The following is a 19,007-nucleotide window of genomic DNA, read 5'->3' as shown; positions in this document are numbered from 1 at the left end:
TTCTAATCAATTTGATATAGCTTTTAGTTCAGTTCGAAACTCAAAAACCGTATAAATCCTTTCTACACATTACATTAAATTAACTATGCTAACATGGTAATCCACAAATGTCTAAATAAGTGCAACGTGAAATATTTTGCAGAGGTGAAGTGATAATGGTATGACTAGAGATTAGCTAAAAAAGCTAAAGTTTTAATTTAATGATATTAAAATTATTTTTACGATAATGAAAATTTAAATTTAAAAAATAATAAATAGAATCCTATGATCAAAAATAATAAAACAATAAAAAAGGTCATCGTTAGCTTGTAATTCAATTTTATTTTATTTTTGGATAAATATCACATATAATTACTTAATTTTTTAAATATTTTTATAAAAATAATTAAATTTTAATTTGATTTAATAAAAATCACTACAACTACAAATTAAAAGTTTTCATGTTAACTTGTTAAACATGCTAATCTATCAATTATTATATAAATAAAATTATCTTATTTTTGTCACGACCCAACCTATGGGGCCTGACCAAGACTAGGACACAGGCGCCTTAAAGCCCCGAGGCCCGTAGTAAGCGTTCTGCTCATTATCCCAACTCTAAGACCCATTTGGGCCCAATATCAAGAATACAAACGGACAGAGTCCGGCCATAAAATGGACTTACCAACGGGGAGTTTTCGACTCACCCGACCTGTAAACACAATATATAGTCAATTGGGGAGCTCAGCTCACCCTCCACATACTCATCAACATAATAATAAATGGGAGCTCAGCTCCCTCATCCAATCCATCAAACAGACATAGAATATTAAGTTTCTGGTCCAACATGATAATAATATTACGACCCAAATCAAATAATTATTGCTAACACATGCGGAAATTCTAGGAGTACATAAAATTACACAAATATCGATAAACAACTGCGAAGTATAAAAGCGAGTTAACCTAGAATAAAATATCCTCCTGCGGCTGTAAAAATTTTTGAACAGAGTGGCGTTCGACTCAGAGTAAAATATCAATTTTAACCATAATCTCTATAACTATCTCAGAACTAATGCACTGTAGAGTGAAATGCAACATCAACATCATATTCACATCATAGCATCAAAAAGTAATTTGGAGCACTCACGCACCTGTAGCATCAATCATAATATATTGGGAGCTGATCCCTATCTGACTCTCTTAAATCCAACACGGTGCCTGAAGAACTCAAGCGGACTTTCGCTTAATAAACCAAATCGAGGGTCGGTGAAGAACTCAAGCCGTGACTACCCCTCGAAGGAACGTCCCAATGAAGAACTCAAGCGTGACTACCTGGCCCTATCCAGAGTCCACACCACATCACACTCACGACAACTCACTCACACTGCTACAAATTAACACAACAACACTCATGGAAAATTAACATTTATGAATGCAACATAAATAGTGCCTTGAGTTTAACTACATTAATATATGCATATTAGTGATGCTTTGGAATGCTGATCTTATTATAATATAGAAATTAAATTTAAAATTAATATTTTACTCACAAACTTTACGACAATCACTGTGGCGGCTGGGCGGAGGAAGAAGGCTGTCCCGGCTCACCTGATAATTACATTACATCTATTTAATAAATTTGACTCAATACAAACAAAGAAAAAGATCAAGTACGTCCTAAGTCGCGTAGAAAATCCGTGAATCTCCCTATACCTAGGACCTACCCAACTGCAAAGGGCTAAAAACACTTCTATATTCACAATCCATATATCAATAGTTCAATCATATCTCACAGCCCTCCCGGGCCCATCAAATCAATCATCCATCACAATACGCAAACTTTCAATTTAGTCCTTATTATTGTTCATTTTTGCAAAGCGCCCAAACAAACTCTAAAAATTATAAAACTTTGCCCATGTCCTTAGCAATATTACTAAGCTATTGCAAAAGAATCGTAATTTTCTAAGCTACCACGAATATTTTATGGATTTTTAATCCTATTCAAGCACTAGAAAATTACGAAAAAGCAAGGTTCGGGTTTACCTTTGCCGATTCCGACTTGAGAACGCTCGGGATGCCCGACAATGGTGGGGTAGCCAAAACCTAGATCCAATTCGGAGACTTTTCCGTGAGTGCATGTCGGCGAAATTTGAATCAGGACAACCGCCGAATTTCCGCGAATTGAGGATACCTACGAAGCCCAATAATAATATATAAAAAAATCAGGGGTGTTACATTCTTCCCCCCTTACAGAAAATTCGTCCTCGAATTTTACACCAGGCAGAATAAAGCACATGATTATACATTGAACAGATAAGGGTACTTGCTACGCATGTCCGTTCTAACTCCCAAGTGCACTCTTCCAGATCGACTCCTCCACAAAACCTTAACCATAGGGATCTGTTTTGATCTTAGTTGTCTCACTTGGTAGTCCACTATGGCTACAAAGTTGCTCCTCAAAGGTCAAGTTCTCTTTTAGCTCTATTACATCCTGCCGTAGTATATGGGGAGGATCTGGGATGTACTTCCTGAGCATGGAGATGTGAAATACGGGATGAACGTGAGAAAGGTTGGGTGGTAGTTCCAACCGGTAGACAAGCTGCTCCAACTCTATCGGTAACCTCAAAGGTCCAATATACCGAGGTGCAAACTTGCCCTTCTTTCCAAATATCACGACTCCCTTCATTGGAGAAACCTTCAGAATACATAGTCGCCTTGCAAACTCCACATCCCTCGTGCAGGGTCCGCATAACTCTTACACTCTTGAAAATTGTTTTCAATCGTTCACGATTAAAGGAACTATCTCTGAAGTGTACTGCACTAGGTCTACATCATGCACCTTCGCTTACCCCATTTTAGTCCAACACAGAGGAGACCTACACTTTCTTCAATATAGTGACTCATAGGGTGGCATCGCTATGGTGGAGTGATAACGGTTGTTGTAGGCAAACTCCACCAAAGCTAGTTGATCATCCCATCGACCTCCAAAATCCAAAACACTCATGCGAAGCATGTCTTCGATGTTTGGATTGTCCTTTCAATTGTCCGTCTGCATGCGAGGGTGGAAAGCCGTCTTGAAGTTCAGCTGTGTGCCAAGTGCCTCTGTAATTTTCTCCAAAACCGAGAAGTGAGCTGGGGCCCTCATCGGATATTATGGAAGCCAAACTCCATGCAATCGACTATTTCTCGAATGTAGATCCGTCTTGTGCCCTGAGTATGTAGTCTTTACAGGCAAGAAGTGGTGATTTGGTTAAGCGGTCTACAATCACCCATATCGAATCATATCCTCGCGTGATGCGAGGCAACCTTGATCCACAAAATCCATAGTGATCATTTCCCACTTCCATTCTGGGATAGGGAGCTCTTGCAACTTCCCTGACGGTCTCTGATGTTGAAACTTCACCTTCTGACAAGTCAAGCACTTGGACACAAAGTCTGCTATGTCTCTTCATGCCATTCCACCAGTAGCTATCTTTCACATCATGGTACATTTTGGTGGAACCTGGGTGGACATTGTACAGTGTATAGTGTGCCTCTCGCATGATTTCATCTCTGAGATTGTCCACATCGGGCACACATATCCTAGAACCTTGCACTAGGGCACCATCATTGGCAAATCCAAACTCAGCACCTTCACCTTGCTGTACTCTTTCTATGATCTTCATTAATTGTTGGTCTCTGTATTGGGAAACTCTAACTCTATCTCGCAAGTCTGGCCTCACTGAAAAATGAGCCAACAAGACCTCCTCATCTGAAAGATCTAGGATTAAACCTTGATCCATCAACTCATGTACTTCCTGAATCAACGGTCTCTTCTCTGCTGAAATGTGCGCCAAACTGCCAGAAGATTTTCTACTTAAAGCATCTGCTACTACATTGGCCTTCCCAGGGTGGTACTGGATGGTGCAATCATAGTCTTCCAGAAGCTCCATCCATCTCCTCTGTCTCAAGTTTAAATCCCTCTGTTGGAAGATGTACTTCAAACTCTTATGGTCGGTGTATATCTCTCACACTTCACCATACAGGTAGTGTCTCCAGATTTTTAGTGCAAAGACTACAGCCGCCATTTCCAAATCATGGGTGGGATAATTCTGCTCATACCTCTTCAGCTACCTTAAAGCATAAGCCACTACTTTTCCATCCGCATCAAAACACACCCTAGGCCAACTCTGGAGGCGTCACAGTACACGGTGTATCCTTCATCGCTCATAGGTAGTGTTAACACCGGGGCAGTGGTTAGACACTCCTTATCCTCATCATTATAACTGACTCTATCGAGCTCTCTTCCTGTCCTTTGCATCTTATCCACTTCCCTTTTCCTATTTTTGGTATTGTTGGTATCTTTTCAACCTGCTGTACTTATTCCTTAATTTTAGTCCTATCTCATCCTTACACCTTTTCCTTCAAAGATGTCTATCCCATCATCAACTTTAACTTTCTTTTTATTTCTTAGTCTTATCTTGATTACTAGTTTCATTACTTTGAGAATTCTAACCCTATGATTTACTCCTACCAAAGACATTCTTCACCTTATGTAACACTTATAATTACCCATAGAAAAAAATTTTTTTTCTTGTATCCCTTTTTTCCAACTTAACTATCGAACATTCTCATTCCCTATCACCCTTAGTAGGAAATTGCTTATCCTGGATGAATATGAGCCCCATAAACTATAAGTTCCATCTGAACTAACACGACTGTAGGAAATATGTGTCATGCCTTAATTCCAAACAAGATACTTCACGTGTTCATTCTCCTTAATATAATCATATATACGCCCATAGCTTTCTAAACTTCAACCTCAAATTACCCATCAGAACAATTTCATCTATTGAATCTCAACCATAAATAGTACTTCCTCCAACTCATAGTTTAAAACAGTTGCAAGCCTTAGTATAGCTAACTCAATTTAACTCCTGTCATTACTCTGTTCGTCCTTTCATACTTAATACTAGGTATGCACTTACTGTCATTCTCATATCAGGAAATTATGTATGAATTGGTGCCTACCAAACTCTCAATTAACTAGGTCTCCTTGACTCAGTCTGTTCCTTATATAATGCTCTAGAATCAAAAACACGAGCTAAACTTGAAAAGAAAGAAAAATACTCTTATACTCAACTACGCTCGATTGTCCATATAATAATGTTTAACCTATGTTTCTTGGTCTTTCTCTTCAAATTTCATCATCTCCTAGCACAATTGTGCTCTACCTATAAGATGTCATCTGCATGAACTCTTTCTGAACCATTGTCCTTCCTGACATAATATTTTATAATTTATTAACTTTACTTATACTCGACCAATGATTCATATCTATCATCGTTTATATTGTGCTCTTAACTTTTGTTGATTCCTGAAAGATTTCTCTCACTAATAAATTCTTCCAACACTAATTCTAATCTTATCTATGGTCATTAGTTTGATCCTTGAACTTTCTAGTGATTTATAACCACCCAGACTTGTCACTTCTCGTTCTACCCCTACTGTTGTCATGTCGTTATTGCTTTACTACAAAGTGATTCTGTTGATCACACTAAAAATGTTTGCTGACATTCATAATGAACCTCTAACTACCTTGTCACTATCTCAAAAGTCTAACTTAAAGCCTCTGTCATTATCTATCATTCTTTTCCTCTCATCATACCTTTTGATCCCTTAGATTAACTTTTATTAAACTTACTACTTACTAACTTCTTCTTCTCTGCTAATTAGATAGTCCACAATATCATCGCACACCTTCTAGCTTTTACTCATTATTATTGTATTCCATACCTCCATCATCGTTCTTACTAATGTGGTCCCATTTTGGGTTTTCCATCCTTGTCATTCTCCTTGCCAAGAATACCACTTAGCCTACCATATATCTTCACTTTGATCCTTTTGTTACGCGCCTTTAGGTTGTCCTTTCATTTATTTCCTTTTTCTTATCCAAAATAGAACTTAACTATTCTATCCCTGGTTCCATTCTTCTTCCTAACATGACAGCTGTACTTGCTGACTATATCTTTCAGAGTCTCTCTCGCGATATCATATGTCTGTGCAACTCAGATTTGGTCATTTGACCACTCTAGCTAGAACATCCAATGGCATTTAAATTATATTGCATCCAATCAATTGTCCAAACTTTCTTTCTTCACTTTCTCTATTCATTGTACTTATGTGATTTATCTTCGCTAATTTATTACTCTTAACACTATTATAATTAGATTATACTATTGTTTTGAACAATATGAAGTTACAAAAGAACTCAGGAAATGACAATCATACCTTTATCGTATGATCTCTATTCTTATCCTTTAGCTTACATAATATCCTTACTACCTCGAGAACTGATTCTGCAGTAATTTTATTTATTTGTTGTTATCATTATCATTATTATTATTATTATTTTCTATATTTATTCAATTAGCCAAAACTTAAGATTCCGGGCACCCAAACCCGTCATCCAATTCAAAGGATTTACATCCATCGTGATCTGATTATATATGATTCCTATAATGGAACTTGTATCCTCTCCAGGATACCCGAGCCAACTACTCTCTACCACACTCTACGGTCCATCCGGGACACTATTCCATAAGTCATCATTATCGGTAATAACCTTGATCCATTACGAAAGATAGGACTATATCCTAACTTGCTGCAACAAAGGTACTACATCTACCACCTTGCCAGAACCATGTCAAGTTAATGACTCTTTTATCATATCATAGCTCTATAAATCATCAATTCATAGTTTCGACCTTCTCTAGGTAGTAGAGTTGTACTTTATTCCATACTGATACACACAAGGTATACTATTCTCACTCTATAAGTGTCACCTTTACTTTGCAACTAGTCCAGAAACCTGCAGTCCGATGGCAACTCTTGATGTAACTCTAGCTCATGTCAGTAATCGAGTCACCGACTCTAGTTATCACCCAACCGTGACCTTTCAATATTCTAACTCTAGACTCTTAGCAGAGTTCCCAACTCCTCTGCAAATATAGAACTTTGTTACGGCATAACTGTACCAAAGCGAAGCCATCTCAAACACCCTCATTATGGAGCACCACGGGGATGCACGACTCTACACAATAATCTCATGTCGATCAGTGTCTGCGACTTACAGAGCAGACATCGAGAACATTGTATAGTTACTACGATACGTCCTGACAGACTAGGTCTCCTAATTTCTTATCTTTCCTGAATCTTCTATTATCACAAACTTATTCTGACTGGGTCATCTACCGATGTTGCCAGAGTGGTATCCTCATCCTTATCTAGAACAATTGTACTTTTAAGACTCACTTTTATGTACTCGTGTCTTACAGGAAATGGGCACACCATTTAAACCCATACTGACAAAAATATAACATTTCTTGAAGTACGTATCCTCATGATAGATCTCACATGTCTACTAACTCTATTTCACATTTCTGTGTAAACAACGAAAATCAACACACTAACTGAGGTAAACTTAAATTTAAAGAAGTCTAACGTAGAATCAAGAAACAAAGTATTACAGGAAAGACGAAATGTAATCCTATACTCCGCATGTGACTCCTAGTAGACTCTTCCCAACACTTAGACAACTTTTCCCTAAGAATGGAGCCTAAGCTCGATACCACATTTGTCACGACCCAACCTATGGTAGGACCGCACTAGGACACAGGCGACTTAAAGCCCCGAGGCCCGTAAGCCTAACTGCTCATTAACCCAACTCTAAGACCCATTTGGGCCCAATATCAAGAAAACAAACGGACAGAGTCCGGCCATAAAATGGACTTACCAACGGGGAGTTTTCGACTCACCCGACCTGTAAACACAATATATAGTCAATTGGGGAGCTCAGCTCACCCTCCACATACTCATCAACATAATAATAAATGGGAGCTCAGCTCCCTCATCCAATCCATCAAACAGACATAGAATATTAAGTTTACAGGTCCAACATGATAATAATATTACAGACCAAATTCAAATAATTACTGCTAACACATGCGGAAATTCTAGGAGTACATAAAATTACACAAATATCGATAAACAACCTGCGAAGTATAAAAGCAGGTTAACCCAGAATAAAATATCCTCCTGCGGCCTGTAAAAATTTTTGAACAGGAGTGAGCGTTCGACTCAGAGAGTAAAATATCAATTTTAACCATAATCTCTATAACTATCTGTAACTAATGCACCCTGTAGAGTGAAATGCAACATCAACATCATATTCACATCATAGCATCAAAAAGGTAATTTGGAGCACTCACGCACCCTGTAGCATCAATCATAATATATTGGGAGCTGATCCCCTATACAGCTCTCTTAAATCCAACCTGGTGCCAGCGAAGAACTCAAGCGGACTTTCGCTTAATAAACCAAATCGAGAGTCCCAGCGAAGAACTCAAGCGTGACTACCCTCGAAGAACGGGTCCCGAAGAACTCAAGTCGTGACTACCCCGTCCTATCCATAGTCCACACCACATCACACGCACGCCAACGCACGCACACTGCTCCAAATTACCACAACAACACTCATGGCACATTAACAGTTATGAATGCAACATAAATCGTGCCTAGAGTTTAACTACATAAATATATGCATATAAGTGATGTATGGGCATGCTGAACATATAATAATATCGAAATTACAATTAAAATTAATATTTTACTCACAAACTTGACGACAAATTACCGTGGGCGGAGGAAGAAGGTCATTCAGCTCACCGACAATTACATTACATCTATTTAATAAATTTGACTCAATACAAACAAAGAAAAAGATCAAGCACGTCCTAAGTCGTAGAAAATCCGCAGAATCTCCCTATACCTAGGACCTACCCAACCCGCAAAAGGGCTAAAAACGCACTTCTATATTCACAATCCATATATCAACAGGTTCAATCATATCACAGCCCTCTCCAGGCCCATCAAATCAATCTTCGATCATAATACTCAATCTTTCAATTTTGTGCTTATTATTGTTCATTTTAGCACAAACTGCAAAAACAAACTCTAAAAATTATAAAACTTTGCCCCGCGGTCCTTAGCAATATTACTAAGCTATTGCAAAAAGAATCGTAATTTTCTAAGCTACCACGAATATTTTATGGATTTTTAATCCTATTCAAGCACTAGAAAATTACGAAAAAGCAAGGTTCGGGTTTACCTTTGCCGATTCCGACTTCGGGAACGCGCTCGGGATGCCTGACAATGGTGGGGTAGCCAAAACCTAGATCCAATTCGGAGACTTTTCCTAGTCGGTCTGTTCGTAGGAAATTCACAGATCCGGACAACTGTCGAATTTCCGCGAATTGAGGATACCTACACGAAGCCCAATAATAATATATAAAAAAATCAGGGGTGTTACAATTTTATTATTTTTTTAAAAAAATTAAAAAATTATGATGCATAAAACACATTGAGCTAGTTAAATCTATTCATTTTCCTTATTTTTTCTGCATCAATAATTAATAGTTAATTAATTTTATTTATAAAATAATTAATTAAAATATTAAATATTATCTTAATTAAAAAAATAATATTTTATAATTTATTATCTAAATATATAAATATTAATATAATTATTTATATCACTAAACAACATAAATAATGAAAATATACTAAACACTACTTAAAATCTGCTGTGAACAGATCAAAATAGCAAATAAGCCTTTTTTTTTTCTTTTTTAATTAGAAAAATAAAGATTTTTTTGGTCAAAAATAGGGATGTTGGTAAAAGCAGTGGTGGGAATGTTTTATTTTATATATATTTTTAAAGGCTGATAGGAATTTATTATAGTTGCACTTGCAGTTGCAGCAGAAGAGTACGTCTGAATTCAATGGATATTCTCTCCCCCAATTCATCTTTATCATCAACATGGAGCTTTGATGCCCCACTCAAACCCTTCTGTCTCTTTTCTTAGCCAAAGCAAAGTTTCATAATTTCATTTCATAGCCCCTAATAGAAAATCAAAATTAATTTTGATTTAATTAAATTTAAATTTTTTATTTTGAAAAATTAATTCTGATTGACAGTGGAAATGATCAAATTCCAATTTAATTTTTTTTTTCATTAAAGCCAATTTTAGACAATTTAATTTTAATTGATTCCAATTTTCAATTAAACAGTTCAATCTGAGAAAGTCAATAATTGGGCAGCTCTGATTCTGAAAAATCGTACCTATCGAAGCCAAATATGAATCAGCAAAGCGGTTTGATTTTGTCTCAGCATGCGTCCCAATTAAAATTCTCAAGCTACAGTAATTTTCAAAAAATTATAATATAAATTGATAAACAAGAAATGACGAACTAACTAGAAAAATACAATCAAAATTCAGTTTTATTTTAGTATTAAAAATAAAATTTTAATTATTTTTTTTTAATATTTAATTTTTTTTATAATTAATTTGTAATTTTATACGGACATAAAACAAACAATGGTTGGGTAAGATTTCCCACCGACGTCAAATCTCTTTGACACCGTGAATCCTTGGTGGGGATTTCAAGGAAAAGCCATGGCTAATTTGGTAATTTCGGAGTTACATTCTCATGTCGCCGCCTTTCTTACATTTAACTTTTTTCCACTATAAAATATTAATCGCCTCCATTCGCAAACTCACCTCTCGCGCTCTCTTTTTTTCCCCCTCTTTTTCTCGATTAATTGCGTTTCTTTTTTGTTAATTAGCCAATTAAGTTATTTTACAGAGCAAGTGTAAAATTTGTAATAATGCTCGTTTATCAGGATCTTCTCACAGGTAAAGAACTTCCTTGTTTTCTTTTCGTTTCTGGTGTTTGATTTTGGTTTCAAGTCCTTTTTTTTTTATCTGGTGTTTTAGCTGGATGGTTGATTGTTTTAGTATGAAGTTATGTAGTGGATTGGAGGTATCTAATTGAGATTATGCTTGATTTTGGAGAAGTAGTTTCTTCTAGCCAGATAAATCCTTTTCCCCACTTATATAAGCTTTAAATCTGCTACCTGTATAAGAGGATTTGTGCACACTACTGATATTTAATCACCCATGTACTCTGTTTCCATATAAATTAAAATTTTGATGTGTCGATTATCGGGGTTATTTTGTTTTTGAGAAAGAGTTGATTTGATGTAATTGTTAAATTTTATTAGCAATTGATAGAGGAGATGGTTACAATTTCTTTGAACTTGAGGTTTATTTTAAATAAGTGATGGCATTTGGTCAATGGACATGAGATATTTACTGATTGGAAGGGAGTTTTCATGTACAACAGTATAATATATGTGGGTTTTGTTATGTTGTGATTGGAAGCTCAATTTGGTTGTTGAATTTCAGGCGATGAGCTTCTCTCGGACTCATTCCCATATAAGGAAATCGAGAACGGGATGTTATGGGAAGTTGAGGGAAAGGTTAGCAAGCTCTTATTATTTCAGGATGATACTATTTTTCTTGCTTAATCCATCCCCAAAACACACCCCTCCCTGAAAAGAAGTTTTCAAAAAGGAGATAGTTCTTTTGGGTATATTGATGCCCAGTAATTCAATTTGTTGAAACAAAATAACATTTTTAAATGGTTTGGCTTTTTTAGTGGGTTGTTCAGGGAGCAATTGATGTAGACATTGGTGCGAACCCTTCTGCAGAAGGTGGAGAAGAAGATGAAGGTGTTGATGACCAAGCTGTCAAGGTTGTCGATATTGTTGACACATTCAGGCTTCAGGTTAGTGATTGTGTTAGCCCTTTGACGTCTTTACTAAGATAATTAATTCCTTTGCGTGGTGGCTGAAATTGCTGTTCCATGTTATTCACAGGAGCAACCTGGTTTTGACAAGAAGCAGTTTGTTACCTACATGAAGAGGTACATCAAATTGCTGACACCCAAATTGGAGCCAGAGAAGCAAGAGTTGTTCAAGAAGCACATTGAAGGAGCTACCAAGTTCCTGCTTTCAAAGCTCATTGACCTCCAATTGTATGTTCATCTTTATGCTTCTCAAAATAATTAAATAAGAAAGGAAAATGAAGTTTAATTGGAGCTTCTGTTGAGAGTTCTTGTGATTTAACATTCAATTTCCAAGTTAACAGCTTTTCTGATTATGTTGAGCTTGTATTGCAGCTTTGTGGGCGAGAGCATGCATGATGATGGCAGCCTTGTATTTGCATACTACAAGGAAGGAGCTACTGATCCAACCTTTCTGTACCTTTCATATGGGCTCAAAGAATTCAAGTGTTGAGAAGGGAGTGTCACATTGTAGCTGCCTTGAATTGGATGTGCTATCTGGTACTATGAGAGAGATTTAGCATATTCTGTTCAGATTTTATAATGCCTTCAGGGGTAATAGTTTGTAGTGTGTTTTGGGTTTTTAGAGTAATGAGCCCTATATGCTTTGACTAAGCTGAGAAATAAAGTCATTATTATGCTTTGCTCTGGAAAAATTTGTTTCTTAAGGATCACTGCAAGGATATGCTGCACATATCGTATAATTTGGGAATAGGCTAAAAAAATAATTTTCCTAGGAGTGTTGTATCATTGGTTTAGCGGGTGTATTTTCTGTGTTGATATTTTGATTAATTGTTGAAGTCGTTCATGCAACCAAAGTCTATGCCCTGGGAGACCAGAGATATTGGTTGCATTTTTCTCAAAGGAAGAGCAGCTTCGGAAGCGAAATAGATGATCTGGTCGTTGTTAAAGATCAGATCTGAATTAATCTTAGAAATAGAGATTAAAGTAGAATTATTGAAGATTGGGTGAGAAGAGAATAGAGATTGGATGAGAAGAGAATAGAAAAATATTGAAGAAGAGAGAAAATATTTCTGTTATTGATTCTTGAATGAATGAATACAGGAAAAGACTTGCCTTTTATACAAGAGAAGTGTAACTGTTTGTATAACAGAGTAGTGTAACTGCCTCTAACAAACAACAGAAAAGTCAATTACTAAAGTATCTTTTCCCTCCAAAAATCTCAGCTACCCAACTCTCACTACTTATTACTATTTTTCTTCCTCTTCCTATAATATGTAACAATCCCCCTCCCACCAAATAGTATCTTCTTGTCCCCAATAAGATTGAAACTCAGGAAATTGAGAAAGAATAAAGGTTTGATCCTCCTAGGTAGCTTCCTCTTCAGGTAAATTCATCCACTTGATAAGTCCTTGAAGAACTTGCTGATCATGCCTGGTAATTATTCTAATCTGCAAAACTTTTTCTGGAGCCACTATCACTGTATCATCCTGAAAAAGAGGTAGATCCTGAACGATCACAGTATTGTCTCCAACCTTTTTCTTTAATAACGAAACATGGAACACAGGATGTACAGTGGAATTAGGGGGTAGTTTCAGTTTGTAAGCCACAGTACCAACTTTAGCTTCCAGTTGAAAAGGCCCATAAGACCTTGCTACCAACTTGAAGTTTTTTCTTAAGGCTATAGAACTCTGCTTGTAGGGTTGTAATTTAAGATACACCCAATCCCCACTTCAAAAATTCTTTCAGACCTCTTTTTATTAGCATATTGCTTCATTCTATTCTGCGCTGCTAGCAAGTTATCTCTAATAAGCTGAGACATATGCTGTCTATCTTGCACAAAATCGATCTTGCACCTACTGAAGCATTCTCAAGAGGCAGAAAAGTCAATGGAGCTGGCTTGTAACCATATAAAGCTTCAAATGGAGACAGCTTCAAGGCACTATGATAGCTAGTGTTATACCACCATTCAGCTAAAGAAAGCCATTTAACCCATGAATGAGGGGCTTGATAACAAAGACACCTCAAATATCCTTCCATACTCTGATTTAATCTCTCAGATTGGCCATCTGACTGAGGGTGATAGGCTGTACTATAAGCAAGCTTAGTCCCCATCATTTTAAACAAATCTTTCTAGAATAAACTTGTAAAAATCTTATCTCTATCAGTGATAATAGAAACAGGAAGGCCATGGAGCTTAAAAATAGTATCTAAAAACAATTTAGCAACAGTTGAGGCTGTGAAAGGATGTTGTAACGGAATGAAGTGCCCATACTTTGTAAATCTGCAAATCACCACAAGAATAGTATCATTGCCTTGAGATTTTGGTAGTTGCTCCACAAAATCCATTGTAATATGTTGCCATGCCTGAGTTAGAATAGGTAAAGGTTCTAAAAGCCCTGGAGAGGCACATGTTTCTGTTTTACACCTAGCACAAGTATCACAGCTTTTAATCCAGTCCACCACTGATTTCAACATACCAGGCCAGTAAAAATGTCTGCTCAACCTCACAAAAGTAGCATTAATTCCATAATGACCTCCTAGATGAAATTATGGTAAAGAACTAACAAATGCTCTCTCAAATTACCATTGCTGCCCACATACAACCTATCCTTATGGAATAAAAATCTATTTTTATAGGAATAAAGAGGGTGGCCTTGCTCATTTATTGACAAATGAGAGATGAATTCAGCAGCTTTGACATCCCCTTCATAGCTATGAATCAATTGTGCCATCCAAGTAGGCTGCAATGAAGAGTGTAAAGCATAAAGTTGACCATCCACAGCAATTTTCCTTGATAAGGCATCAACAACTTTGTTTTCAACCCCCTTTCTATATATAATTTTATATTGCAGCCCCAATAATTTTGAAACACCCTTCAATTGCAAATTAGTGTGCAACTTTTGCTCCAATAAATGTTTGATACTCTCATGGTCAATCTTAATAAAGAATGGCTCTTGCTCTAGGTAATGTCTCCATTTAGAGACAGCAAAGGTAATGGCTAGCAGCTCTCTCTCATAGACTGACAGTGCTTTAGTTCTTGGGCCAAAAGCCTTAGAGATAAAGGCTATAGGATGTCCATTTTGCTGTAAAACTGCCCCCATACTTGTCCCACTAGCATCAGTTTCAACAATGAAAGGTTTATTGAAATCTGAAAGTGCTAGAACTGGAGCTTGAGATATGGCTATTCTAAGATGATCAAATGCTCTTTGAGCTGTCTCACCCCACTGAAAAGCATCTTTCTTAAGCATGTCAGTGAGTGGTTTACTGATAATACCATAGTGTTGAACAAATTTTCTGTAATACCCAGTTAATCCCAAAAAACTCCTCAACTCTTTGACTGAAGTTGGTATTGGCCAAGACAAAACAGCTTTAATCTTAGTAGGGTCTGTTGCTACCCCTTCCCTTGATATAATATGGCCTAAATAATCAATTTCAGCCTTACCAAATGAACATTTACTTAGTTTTGCAAATAATTGTTGCTGCTGCAAAACGTGAAAGACTAATTTCAAATGGTGTAAATGTTGTTCCCAAGATGAGCTATAGATCAAAATATCATCAAAAAACACTAATATACTGGAAGATGTGGTTCATGAGTGCTTGAAATGTTGCAGGGACATTTGTTAGCCCAAAGGGCATGACAGTAAATTCATAATGCCCATGATGTGTTCTAAAAGATGTTTTGTGAATATCAGAAGGATTCATCCTAATCTGATGGTATTCAGCTTTTAAATCAATCTTAGAAAAAATTGAAGCACCATGAAGCTCATCTAGAAGATCATCTATAATAGGAATTGGGAACTTGTCTTTGATAGTAAGATCATTCAACTTCCTGTAGTCAATGCAAAATCTCCAAGAGCCATCTTTCTTCTTGACAAGTAGTATGGAGAAGAATATGGACTGGTGTTAGGTTGAATGACCTCATTTTGTAACATTTCATCCACAAGTTTCTCTATTTCTGTCTTCTGAAAATGTGGGTACCTATAAGGCCTGATATTGACAGGTAATGCTGAAGGTACCAAGGGAATTGAATGGTTGTGACTTTTGAAAGGTGGCAGGCCTTTTGGATCCTCAAAAATCCCATGATACTCATCCAAGAATGACTGCAATTCAACTGAATAAGGACTTGAGGGTGCTGCAGTACCTTGAAATGTAATAGAATTACTTGAGAATGCTGCAGTATTTGGAATTACTGAAGGATGTGACTCAGAAACTTGTATGCAAAACAAGGGAGTTTGAAAATCCTTCCCCTGCTTGTGTAAAAGTCATTGACAACTCATACAATTCAAGAGCTTAGAGCGAGAACCCAAATCACCAATTCCTGCAGTTACTAACTTCCCATCCTTCTTAAACCGATTTTTGAATTACGAAATCAAGCAGAATGGGATTAGATGTTTTCATCGATTAACTCCCAAAATCATATCAAAACTTCCCATTTCCAACAACCTCAAGTCAAAATTGAAAGAGTATTGCTGAATCTTCCACTAAATGCAGGCACACACTATTGCTTGCAATTTTTACGCCATCCGCTCATCAGAATAGATATTGCAGGGCTTTCACCAATGGGATCTTCAATTCACTTGCTACTTTGGCATCCAAAAAGCGTGAGTACTACCACTTTACTGTAATCGATAGCTCCTATTTTGATGCCTTCCAATGACCCTTATAGTTTCAGCTCCTTGAATTCTCTCAATAGCATGGATTGACAGAGTTACTGCCTCTGCACTATCAGGTATATCCCCTTCCATTACATCATGCCATTCCTCCTCTCCTTCCTCTAGTCCTTGCAATTGAAAAACTTCTCTTTCTTTTTCAGACATTTGTAAGGACATTAATGTTTTTTGCTTGCATTGATGGCCAGGGAAATATTTTTCTCCACATTTAAAGCAAGGTTTGGGCTGTCTGATGTAGTTAGAAGCATTGAAGCTGGTAAAATTGGGTTTAATAGCTGGTTGGTTGATAGAAGATTGACTAGTGGTAGGCAAAGTTTTTTGTGCAGACTGATTTTGATTGGTGAAATTAGGCTGTTTCAAATGGAAATTTTGGTCTGCATTAGGTGGTTTAGGGGCATAAGGATATTGTTGAGAATTTTAAACAGTTCTGTGGGTAGTAGGTAATGAAGATAGAGAGTTATTAGGTCTATAATTGCTTTGGTAAGGTCTGTAATAGGCATTAGGTTTTCTGGTATTATTCAAAAGCTGCTCTTGCAATCTTGCAGTTTCAATAGCTTGCGAAAGAGTTGTTGGTTTGAACATTTTGACCATAGGTCGAATATCATCCCTCAATCCACTTACAAAGCTGGACAGAAAATAAGTTTCTCCTAAATGAGGCATTTTCCTTTCCAATCTAATTCTAATGTCTTCAAATTTGTCCTGATACTCTTCAAGAGTACCTTCTTGTCTCATTCTCACAAATTCTTCAATTATATCCCCCAATCCTTCATCTCCAAATCTACCACACAACTCCTTTTCAAAATCTTCCTAAGAATGTCCTCCATCCCCCTTAATCCAGTTATGGTACCACGAATCAGCCCTATCTACCAAAAATAAACTTGCTATTCCCACCTTTTGATCCTTAGGAATATCATACACTTCAAAGTATTTAATACATTTCCTAAGCCAAACCCTAGGTTCTTTACCATCAAAAGTAATCAACTTAACTTTGGGCAAAAATCTAGACATACCTTCATCTTCAGTTGTAGATCCAGCACTATTAGCCCCTCTCTGACCTGTAGTAATGTTCTCCCTTGGCACAGGAAGAATTCCCCTTTCTCCAAGAGTAGCCATAGAAGTACCAGCCTCCTCATTGCCTCCATGCTGGTTTCCTTTGGCCTTCTCAGCCAAATTTGCACCAAATAAGGATCGAAACTCCTCCAGAATAATTTTCCTGGTATCAATTGCAGATTGCTTGATTTCCTCCCTCAATTCTATTGCAGATTACTTGATTTCCCCACGCAATTCCTCCTTATTCTTCTTAAAATCCTCCTGTAAAACCCTAACTTGTTCCTCCAACTCTGAAACCCTAGATTCTTGAGTAACTGTTCCAGATTTAGTCATCTTGCGACACTCCAGATCTGAAATTGGCTGGTTCCCTCACGCTACCAGGCTCTGATACCAAATTGTTAAAGATCAGATCTGAATTAATCTTAGAAATAAAGATTAAAGCAGAATTATAGAAGATTGGGTGAGAAGAGAATAGAGATTGGATGAGAAGAGAATAGAAAAATATTGAAAAAGAGAGAAAATATTTCTATTATTGATTCTTGAATGAATGAATACAAGAAAAGACTTCCCTTTTATACAAGAGAAGTGTAACTGCTTGTATAACAAAGTAGAGTAACTGCCTCTAACAAACAACAGAAAAGTTAATTACTAAAGTATCTTTTCCCTCCAAAAATCTCAGCCACCCAACTCTCACTACTTATTACTATTCTTCTTCCTCTTCCTATAATATGTAACAGTTGTCTTCTCATAACCCATAAGCACCCGAAAATAGATATTGTCTCGGGAGTGGCATTTCTGTCAAATAGATCCTGTAGCCAAACATCAAGAGTGCATCTAATAAACCAAGACAGCCGAAAGAGAGAGTTTAACAGTTTTCTTAGAAGAATGTTTTGCTATTAGTGTTCTTTAGAAGTGCCTTTTGGTCTTTATATCCACATGATGCAAAGGAAGGGAAGAGAGTGAGTCCAATCATCCAAGTAGCCTATTACAATTCGAATCGGGTCCATGCGACCTAAAAGAATACTTAAGCCTAAATTCTCCTGATTTCCTTCCAACACTCAACTTACAAGAAAACAGAATCGTCTCTCGAGCTGTTAGTAATTAGTTCCTAACTTACCACCAGCAGTGAAATATAAGTGTTGAGAGACAGGTTTAATAATTACTTTTCTTTTTCTTTTGGATACTACCATTCATTTGACAAGTTGAATAAAACTCCCAACTGTAAGAAAATCAAAGTATAACTTCTTAATCTTCAACTTTTACAACGAGGTTCTAAAAAGATGCATAGAAAGAGGCGTGAAAAAATTATGAGCTTAAGCTTGCTTTATCCTTGGATAGAATCATCTTCTGAAATTATGCATAATAGTTCAAGCTTGCTTTCATCTTCGCTTGGACATGGATTATACCTCCATTAAAGTCCTCATGGTTCACCTAATCCAATTCAATGCATACATTAAGTCTTTGCTTTCTATAACAAGCTCGCTCAATAGACACAATGTTCAGATTTTGTATAATCGTGTCATGTCAGAATGAGACAGGATCCGTCTAGATATGATACAATATAAATTACCACCTCTATCTTCTGATCCTGTTTGCATTCACAGGTCTCAATTA

The 19,007-nt window shown here is 36.8% G+C and overlaps 3 protein-coding genes across 3 annotated transcripts; 1 reads left to right on the top strand and 2 right to left on the bottom strand.

The window, feature by feature from the left end:
* Positions 1-10,554: 10,554 nt before the first annotated feature.
* LOC110662978 (translationally-controlled tumor protein homolog) lies at positions 10,555-12,365 on the top strand. Its single transcript, XM_021822159.2, has 5 exons — positions 10,555-10,718; positions 11,271-11,344; positions 11,524-11,652; positions 11,744-11,901; positions 12,046-12,365. Exons 1-5 carry the CDS (start codon positions 10,691-10,693, stop codon positions 12,161-12,163), a joined length of 507 nt encoding a protein of 168 aa, XP_021677851.2. The 5' UTR covers positions 10,555-10,690; the 3' UTR covers positions 12,164-12,365.
* A 672-nt stretch (positions 12,366-13,037) lies between these two features.
* LOC131180062 (uncharacterized) lies at positions 13,038-13,785 on the bottom strand. The gene is made up of 2 exons (XM_058147664.1): positions 13,531-13,785; positions 13,038-13,361 (listed from the first exon to the last, which is right to left on the bottom strand). Exons 1-2 carry the CDS (start codon positions 13,783-13,785, stop codon positions 13,038-13,040), a joined length of 579 nt encoding a protein of 192 aa, XP_058003647.1.
* An 18-nt stretch (positions 13,786-13,803) lies between these two features.
* Positions 13,804-16,490, bottom strand: LOC110654617 (transposon Ty3-I Gag-Pol polyprotein). Its single transcript, XM_058147663.1, has 5 exons — positions 16,332-16,490; positions 15,604-15,920; positions 15,238-15,502; positions 14,258-15,155; positions 13,804-14,210 (listed from the first exon to the last, which is right to left on the bottom strand). Exons 1-5 carry the CDS (start codon positions 16,488-16,490, stop codon positions 13,804-13,806), a joined length of 2,046 nt encoding a protein of 681 aa, XP_058003646.1.
* Positions 16,491-19,007: the final 2,517 nt, after the last annotated feature.

This window comes from Hevea brasiliensis, chromosome 5 (assembly GCF_030052815.1).
Source record: "Hevea brasiliensis isolate MT/VB/25A 57/8 chromosome 5, ASM3005281v1, whole genome shotgun sequence".
In the NCBI taxonomy this organism is placed as follows: Eukaryota; Viridiplantae; Streptophyta; class Magnoliopsida; order Malpighiales; family Euphorbiaceae; genus Hevea; species Hevea brasiliensis.
The sequence above is the reverse complement of the archived record's forward strand: the minus strand, read 5'-3'. Positions and strand labels throughout refer to the sequence as shown.

Bases quoted from the DNA above. Each gene is read 5' to 3' on its own strand.
- LOC110662978 (XM_021822159.2), top strand. From the start codon at position 10,691: ATGCTCGTTTATCAGGATCTTCTCACAG. The intron at 11,653-11,743 runs GTTAGTGATTGT...TGTTATTCACAG, and splicing joins TTGACACATTCAGGCTTCAG to GAGCAACCTGGTTTTGACAA. The intron at 11,902-12,045 runs GTATGTTCATCT...CTTGTATTGCAG, and splicing joins AAGCTCATTGACCTCCAATT to CTTTGTGGGCGAGAGCATGC.
- LOC131180062 (XM_058147664.1), bottom strand. From the start codon at position 13,785: ATGGGGACTAAGCTTGCTTATAGTACAGCCTATCACCCTCAGTCAGAT. The intron at 13,362-13,530 runs GTAGGTGCAAGA...CCCTACAAGCAG, and splicing joins TGCCTCTTGAGAATGCTTCA to AGTTCTATAGCCTTAAGAAA.
- LOC110654617 (XM_058147663.1), bottom strand. From the start codon at position 16,490: ATGTCTGAAAAAGAAAGAGAAGTTTTTCAATTGCAAGGACTAGAGGAA. The intron at 15,921-16,331 runs GTCATTGGAAGG...TTACACAAGCAG, and splicing joins AAGGAGCTGAAACTATAAGG to GGGAAGGATTTTCAAACTCC. The intron at 15,156-15,237 runs GTTTTTTGATGA...CACGTTTTGCAG, and splicing joins ACATCTTCCAGTATATTAGT to CAGCAACAATTATTTGCAAA.